The sequence below is a fragment of the Streptopelia decaocto genome (assembly GCF_964273445.1).
Source record: "Streptopelia decaocto genome assembly, chromosome: 3".
NCBI lineage: Eukaryota > Metazoa > Chordata > Aves > Columbiformes > Columbidae > Streptopelia > Streptopelia decaocto.
In genome coordinates this window covers 79482383-79491488 of record NC_138656.1, presented here as the reverse complement: position 1 = coordinate 79491488, position 9106 = coordinate 79482383, and the positions used below count along the sequence as shown (strand labels likewise).

The following is a 9106-nucleotide window of genomic DNA, read 5'->3' as shown; positions in this document are numbered from 1 at the left end:
ACCAAGAGATGCTTCTGGCCTACTGTTCAAATTGAGGAATTTTTTGGAAAGATATTTCCCTTCTTACTGCTCTTCCACTCTTTGGAAATATGTGTTCCTGAGTTTGCAGAAGGGACACATGCCTCAAGGACAGCAGATGCAGGAACTTCAAATGGTAGGGTGTGAATTTCTAGAAAAGTCTAGAGGAAAAGCTACTTTCAAACTGTACTCAATCTAACCAACAAAATTTCACATGCACCTAATCTATATGGTGTGTCTTTCTGCAAAAGAAGAACTGAAGAAAATTTCTTTTGAATTGTACATCCTGAAAATATTGATCTTTAAGGCTGAGGCTGTGTATGCTTTCAATTTTAATGTTGTTCTCCTTTCTCTCTTTCTAGCTGGAATGCTTGCTGCTTTCCCTACGGGATTATAAGCTTTGATACTCAGAAGAGCTAAAGTGAAAGATGCCATCTGAGAGGTGCCTGAGGTATAGTACTTGGTAATGTGTAGAAAGTCATTCACATTTAGACTGATGTTTACCAAAACTGCAGTTAGCAGAGAGTAGAAAAGTGAGACTAATATTAGGTAGGAATTCACATTACTAAGTACATATCCATGTTATAATCTGCAAAATATTACTTTCTTGTTGCTCTCTAGTGAAGAGAAGCGTGCCTGGGATTGATTTGGGACCCATATTCTCTTCGTATGTTATCTTGTTTATGTCTTTGTCCATACTTTGGAATTTTTAATTGTGGAAGCAACTCGTATTTTACATTAATGCATTTGAATTGTTTGCTGGTGATTGTTTTTGGTGTGTCTAGTGTTACATTATTCAGGACATATATTACTCCTCCAGTTCCTTGAAATGACTTCAAAGCATTCTCTCCAAACTCATCTTCCTGCTTTCCAGAATGTCCCATTCTATCTCCTTCCCTCATACAGAGTCTTAATCATCTATATGTACTTGCCAGTCTAGACTTTCTCATTTATTTGTGTTGCCTACTGTCTCATTAGATAATTTGATATTTATGATATAATTAGTTTACCAGAGCGCTTTCAGGCAGAACACTCAGCAGAATTTATTAATCTAGTTGCTTTTCTGCAGAACCTTGTACTAGTCTGATACACTAGTAGTTCGGTTTTACAGAGTAGTTTACGCTCATGGGCAGATCTGGGAGCTCAGAGATCTACCTGATAGTATGAAACATTGTATAATTCCAATTCTGTTCCCCTTTTACCTGCCATGCTTCTGTAGCAGAAGATAATCAGGAATTTCTTGCATTTTTATAGCTGTTCAGTGTATCAACTGACAATATTGCTACAAAGAGGCCATGTCATGTTTAAGGAATCAGTGCTTTTTCATTCATAAATTCCAGTTAAATTGCCTTGCACATGTATAGATTCTTCATATGTTGTTAACAGAAGGGTTACAGGCAATTGATTTTTTTTTTTTTTTCCCCACTTTGGTCATTATATTGAAAAAAAGATTATGATATAGCTCAATTTAAAACCACAGATGCCTGATTTTATGTGTGTGTATGTGTATATATGTAAACACACACATATCTATATAAAATTTCCCCACCAAAGTTACCCTTGTGCCTTGTCTCTCTGATGTTTTCTATTGAGTGAAATAGTCCTTTTCTTGTGGAAAAGGACTTTCACCTCTGGATGATGGTGCAAAATCAAGAGGAATGAAAGTCTTGGTTCACAACATTGGGAGAGAGGCTAATAAAAGTGGAAATAAAGATAAACCATTTCTAGGTGTAATTAGCTTATTATACTTACACGGGTTATCTTCCAATTTTTTCATGTTCTCAGTTCTCTTAGGAAAAAACAGAACAAAGCAACACACCACAAGCTAACAACAACCTAAAAAAACCCCAACAAACTGAAACCCCAGTCTTCTTCCAGGTTCTTAAGCGGGAAACCAAGGTCAGCAAACTGTATGCTGCAGTTCTCCAGGAACTGGTAACAGAACTGATGGTTAACCTTTGATTTCAGATTCTTCATTGTTGATGAATGCTGGAAGAAAAAAAATAGTTTTATTAGTTTATTTTTTTAATACAGCAAGTTAAACCTGTAGCATTTTGTGCCATAAACAACACATCTTGGTTTGATTTAGTCACTTTGCTGTAGAAATTACAGAAGGGAAATAATTTCTAGAAATAATTCCATTGTATTTTAACAAGTTACATTTCTTGGTAGAATACCAGTGGGGTTCTGCAAACAGAACAGCTGAAGGAAAAAGAATCATTTGAATTAATCGTTTTGAAATGTATGTGGCATATGTCCAGTATGAAAACTAAATTATTAGAAAGGGGGTGAAATTCAGATACAAGTTGTTCCTGTGTAATTCCACTTTGGCCATCCTTCTTCTAGAAGTGATGCTTTGTTCTTGTCATTTTAAAAGATATGGTTAGATTAGAGCAAACAATCTGTAAAGCAGGTCTGCCTTAGTTTACAGGTGCCCAAGGTGCAGGAGTGGAATAGGCAGTAGAGGGGTTGTGTTGATGAGAAAGGAGAATATAGCAGTAAGTAACACAGCTGCTGTGTAGCATGTGTGTGGAGGGAATTATGTGACTGTAGTGGAAAGATGATAGCATGTTTACCCCTTAATAAAAAAAAGAAGAATTATACCTTCACTTTATTTTACTCAGGAATGACTCTGTAAACTCACCTTCTGTAAAAACCTAGAATCTCAGGCAATATAAATTGTTGTAGTCTCCCAGATTTCAAATGAACAGCATTGTTTTGTGCCAAAGAGGATTTGCAGATATCTTTGATTTATTTCTGTTTGCATCAACAGTTATACTGTCTCTTTCTTCTGCTATAGAAAAGGGAGCTGCAATCAGACAATCCTAGGCTGGATGACATGCAAACTTATACAAGGAGATATTCAGAGGTGGTGGAAGGCCTCAGCATTTTAAAAACAAGCAAACATCTTTTCCCCCCAATATACACCAATCAAACAAAAAACCTCCACAACACTGCCTAATTATGAATGAACTGAAATGGTCTGAAAACATTCAGTAATGCACTATCAGACAAAAAGGCCACCTGAGACCATGAGTCTATTCTTTTAGTAGGACTAGTTACATACATACACAGATGCTTCTTTCCACTAATAGAGTGGAAATCAGTTTGAGCTACTTTAAGTTTTCTGTCACTTCATTGACCTAGGCCCTTTAGTCTTCTCTCTTAATTCTAAAATGATTCTGAATTAATTCTACGAGTCCAGCTGACTTCCAGTGCAGCATATGAAAATCAGAATAGTTGAAGTTTTAAAATTTGAGTATAAATGAGGTTTCATAACACTTTGTTATACTGAATTTCTCTTGTGATGTCTGTACCATATAAAGATTTTTGCCTGACAGAGTTTGTGACTTTTTTCTTTCCAAGAATTATCAAACAATCTTGTCTTAGAAAATGTTCTTCTATATTTGTGACATAATCTGCTTGTTTCTGACTTTTTTTGATAAACTCTTTCCCCTTTCCCCTCTCAGCGTTCAGGAAATGCTGACAGGTCAGAGGCTTTGTCAGTCCAGCTCCCATAATGATGCTGTCCTGGCAGCCCTGAACCAACAAAGAAGTGATGGTGTTCTTTGCGATATCACCCTCATTGCTGAAGAGCAGAAATTCCACGCACATAAAGCCGTCCTGGCAGCCTGCAGTGACTACTTCCGAGTAAGTCCAAATAATTTTTTTTTTCCTGTTTTTATAATAATATTCAGAATTATGCTGGGGAATGGGGGGCAAGAATGGTGATAGATACCATACTGAACAAGCTTTAAATTTGAGCCTGAAGAAAATTCAGGATTATTGCACATTCAGTAGCTTGTACAACTTTAAGTATCCATACACCTGTCATGGAAAAGTAATGTTAATAACATCATTATGGTTTTTATCATTATTTATGATTAGTCTTTCTTCTCTCCCTTCCAGTAAAGAAAGGCAGTATACATCTTTCTATGAATCTTATGCTCCAGTAAAGTCAGAAAATGGAAGTTGTGATTAAAACATGGAAAGATGAGGAGAGGGAATTTAAATATTAATGTATGCAATTTAAGTCAGCTTGAGAGTAGATTTTTGTAGGGATGTAAATGATTACTCTCAAGGACGAGGCTATAGTAATTTTTTCAGTGTAATAAAACTTATTTTCAGAAAAAAAATGTTTCTGATATGTAGAGATTAATATATTCCCTGAAAAATCTGATTCAGGTACTCAGCATGGAAAATTGAACCCAGGTGCTAAATTGGAGTAGCTGAAAAATTGAATTTTCTAATAGTAAGAGCATTCTTTATATAAAGCAATTCTACTAACCTTCATTATAATGTACCTGTTCAAAATGTTGGACTGTCTATAACTCTTTAGTTGACTGTTTTTTTTCTAAGTGTGAGTCATCCTGTTGTTATTCAGCGACTAAAGTGGAAATTAATTTAAAAGGTCTGTTTTCTCTAACAAAGTAAGTTTATTTACTATTTTGCCTACGCTATAATTGTAGTGCTACGAACTTCCTTGTGGTGACCTTTGTGTTTTGTTACAACAGTAATACAGTGTATGACAAGTGTTCCGTATCCTTAATTGCATGAGCAGAATTTTTATCTTCCTGTCAACTCTGTCTCTCTCTTTTGGTTAGAACTGAGACTTAATTTATTCTGTGTGTTTAAGAAATATTGTTCACCTTGATGTTACTTTCTCTGTGCTGATGTTGAGCCAATTTATTGCTCATTTCTTTGAGCTTGTCTGCATACTTACGTGTTCTGCTCCTGCAGATTTTGCACTGCCATGGCTGCTGATGTTGCTTCGTCATGGCACCCTGGCCTGCTGTAACACAGGCTGCTTATCACTTTTTTCCTTTTACCCCAGTGCACAGAGAGGGATTTTGGAGCTCTCCAGCTGTATATACTTGTTGATGATGGACGTACTACAGGGCTGCTGTTCTGGTTAGGTTGAAATATTTTAATAAGAGTGCTGCATCATTCTTCTGCGTCTGTGACGTACCTTCCTTCTAGTGCTTATTGTACCCAGTGCATAGGAACATCACAGGGTGGGCAGCTGTACCCAGTGTTCAAGCAGTGTGGTAGGAACAGCTTCTACCTTGGTCACTTATTGATTGACCTTGAGATTTTGGGCACTTTGACTCACCCTGTTATTTCCAGTTGAGCTACTTGGTATTTGCTGAACAGTTATTGAAAATTAAAATCTTAATACCCTATGAAAAAACAAAAACAAAAACCAACCTACATATTAAAACAATACTGAGGGAATGTTCTATGCATTGTTTAGCAATTTGATCTGCCTCAAAATAGTTATAATTTGGTAGGACATATTCTTCAGACTTTAGGTATCAGCTATAAACGTAGAACTCGTGCTTCCTGAAACCAGTTGAATACTTTCTATTATTAATGGGCAAAAAGCTGTGTTAGAAAATCGTGAAATGAGATTTATGATCTGTAGGAAGGTGGCAAAAAAGTTACTATATACTATGTTCCTGGTTCCAGTAGTTCAGAAAAAAAGCAAAAGTTGATTAAAAAGTAATAATGTTTTGTATTTAAACTGAGATTATTAATGGCTTTACATCTAGGGGGATTTGGCCTAATTTGAGTTACTCGAGTATTCATTTTCTGAGATTTAGGAGAATGACACCAAGCTTCACTCAGAGTCAGTGAAGAGAAAATAAGAGTTTCCAGAGGATGACAAAGGGGGATAGAAGATTTATTTAGAATGAAATGAATCACCATCTAGAAGTGCCAAATCCGTCTCTGCTGGTCATTAAGACTAGACTCACATGCTTTGAATTTAGCTGTTAATCTCACATAAGATCATTTCTACCTTTTGTTTTTCCTGGATTTTCTTGGAGGAATTGTTGGAAGAACCTTGTGGATTTTCTAACCCTGAAGAAGTTGTTGCCATGAGAAACTTACCTTTCATTGCAGTGGACCTGATTTTGGGAACATCAGATATTGGAGTTGCCTTGAATAAAACTGGTATGACAACACTGTATATCAGTGTGACACAACTTGCCTACCGTAGTTTCTGGCTTCTGTGGCTCTTTTCTAAGATGAGCCAGAGACCTGAGCTTCAGCAAATACCAAGGGCCTGCCTTCCAGGGTAACAGCCTTCCATCCCTTCTTCCAGTTGGGATAGTTAGTCTTGTAGTTCCAGCTGTGATGAAACAATGGAATTTAAATCCTGAGCATAGCATCTGTTTTGGGAGTTTGTTACATTTGTACACCAAAATGTTTTTTGTTTTTTGTTTTTTGTTTTTTTTTTTTTTTCTTAAGAAAAACAAGCCCATAGGAAATAGCATAGAAATACCACATCAAAAATACAGGCATAAATTGCATTCTTAGACACTTGAAAATTGGGGTTTTCAATTTGTTTTCTGTTCTGTATGTTCTGAAGGACATATTTCAAAATGGGAGAAGGAATACAGTAAATGCCCTAAAAGACTCATCTAAAGAATAGTAAACATATGTATTTTTATGGTTGGTTTTTTTTTTTTTTTTTTTTTTAAAGGAACAAACAGCATTTTAGGCAAACTTTTCTGTATGATGTGCTGTAATTTGCTGTTTGTCTCAGTCTGTTGCAAGGAGACAAGGCAGTTGAGTTAGTGTGTGTGCATTGTGATAGCTCTAGCAGGCTAAGTGATTTCCAATTAAAAGATTCTTTTTCTTTTTTTCCCCTCTGGGAGCAAAATGAAATGCTACTGCATGACTTCATTAGTAGGCATTTACAGTGTTGGCAGGTGATTATATAACCTCAAGATTTTCTTGTACAAAATGCATTAGTTTTCCCATCAGAAAAAAATCCTTTCTTCCTTATTTTTCGTTTGAGTGGGTTCATAGTCACAGGACTTTGATCTTTCTCAAAAAGATAGATTTTTCCATGTAATCTGGATGAACAAAATTATATCGATTAACCAGAATAAATTTTAATATCTCAATAATATTCTATTTTTTTCTACAATGAGCATGTTCAATTCTTATAAGAATCTTCTCTGAAACATACTAGTAGATATTAATTTTGCATACTCACTTTGTACTTATAATTGTGACAGTTGATTCTTAAGCAGTTTATTTTCAGGGTTTTTCTGTGTGGTCTTTCCTCCATGTCAACAGATAATTTCTTTGTGTGTACACAACGTTGTTGATTGTTTGTATTTTGCAATATATTGCCTTGTGTCTTGATAAGGTTAGAGAATTAATTTTATTAAGAAATCCCCAAGGTATGAAAGACTGTATGGTGCAAATAGCTTTCAAGGTCTTCTTGTTATGTGAATCATAAAGAGGAAAAGGGTCTCTCTAATACATCTTAGGGATAGATCCAAGGACCTAGTTCTGAGAAATCAGAATTACTGGCTGCTTTTGCAGTATAATGTGATTTTTGGTTTTCAGTGTTTTACCATTGATGTGTGTGTACCAAATGAATGGTATTTTTCTTGTTTCCTTGAAGTGATGCTACTTAGAAATTCCCTTTCCAGATAATATTTAAAAAATGTTAGCTTTTTTTTTCACTGGACCAAATTAACTCCATTGTTCTAGCAATATGTAGTAATTACTGAGATTTTTGTGCTGAAAGAGGCTTTCACCCTCACTCTTAGCTTCCTGTGTAGGCTGAGAAATACTTCCCCTTCTTACATATCTAAACTTTCCCTGGGATCATTTTCATTTTGTTTTCTCAGTTGGAAATTATTACATATTTGAGAAACTAAACTATTTCATCTGCATTTATTACCTAACATCTTTGATAGATCTCAGTCATGTAGATTCACTATGTCATCTAACATTGTTTCTAAAGTAATGCTTTATTTCATTTTTCCCAAGCATATAGAATCGTTGCTTTTGTTAATGTTGTATATGCATTTATATTTTCTCTATTTTTTTTTAAAAACCCAGCAATGTGGCTGCTGTCAGAAACATTTACAAGAGTCTTCTGTTTTCTGAATTCTATTTTCCAATTCCCAACAGTTGTTATGCTGTCAGAGTAAATAAGTTTCTGTTGCAATTCTCATAGTATGTGAATAAATTAATTGCAATTCTGCTGCTGCTGGATGGTAGACAATATGGTGTCTTATTCTTTGAGTTATCCTCTTGATTATTTTTTTCTTTTTTGGAGTTCCTATATGGTAAGTGCACTATGAGTAAGTATGACAGAATCAACTGCAGTTAGTGAGATAGGCCATAGGAGACTGGCTTATTGCCTCTAATTAAATTAGTGTTATAACAACATGTGGTGTTTGGTTACTCTTTATTTGATACATTTTCTCAGCTTAAAAGCAGGACAGAATGGAGTCATTGCAGCCATGTTGCTGTAATTGCCAACTTTCTTTTCTTGCTCCAGGCTACTTCAGTTCCACTTTGCAGTGCTGCTTTAGCCAGTGTTCTGAAGCTGGGCTGAGCTCAGCTGCAACTTCTGTGTTGCTAAGTGTCTGCCCATGGAAAGCCAATTTATTGTGGCAGGCCTGTTGTAGAGAACTGTTTCATACCTGTTTTCTTCTCAGTCCCTGTAGTCTGATGAAGAAGGCTTATATTTCAGAACATTGTTGGATGCAGTAGACTTTCTTCTATGTTTTGCAGTCTTCATCAGTATCTTCCTACACAACCTCAGGAGACATTAAAGCTATTACTCTGTGGGTGTAGTGAATCTGAAATCACCTTCTGCTCCAACCACCCGAAGGAATTATTTGGGCAGTGTGTCACTTCTAGCTTCAGTGGGTAGGACCTACATACCGTTTTAATACCATGAAAGAGACAAGACTGCTGAAGAGCTAAAAACATGGCCCATATGTTGCACGTGTACATACAGCTGGAGTTAGGATGTTTTAGCACTATTGAAATAGCTGTTTTCCTTTTGAATGCTCCACCAGGGTTTCTTGCATTCCCCTTGATTTGTATGAGGAGAAGCCCATCACTATGCAAATACTTCTGCCTTTTGTGTTGCTCATAGTGCTTGTTGGAAGTTTTAGAGGAAGTACCTTTCTTTAAAGAAATTTTTTAACTACTTCATTGTCAAGAGTGGCATTTTTTTTACACCCTACTAACAGCTAGTTAGTCATTTTAGTAAACTGAAATGTGATATTATAGGCTGGTTGAATTCACATCACCTTAGGCCTTCATC

General features: G+C 35.9%; 1 protein-coding gene across 6 annotated transcripts in view; it reads left to right on the top strand.

Annotated features, from left to right (window-relative positions):
- Positions 1-446: 446 nt before the first annotated feature.
- KLHL32 (kelch like family member 32) overlaps positions 447-9106 on the top strand; it is a gene marked incomplete at its 5' end in the record, with an annotated part of 91923 nt that continues 83263 nt past the window's right edge. For all 6 annotated transcript variants that reach the window (XM_082048406.1, XM_082048405.1, XM_082048409.1 and 3 more), the window contains 2 exons: positions 447-469; positions 3489-3669. In XM_082048406.1, coding sequence (XP_081904532.1) covers positions 447-469; positions 3489-3669 — 204 coding nt within the window. The remainder of the gene's footprint in view (positions 470-3488; positions 3670-9106) is intronic.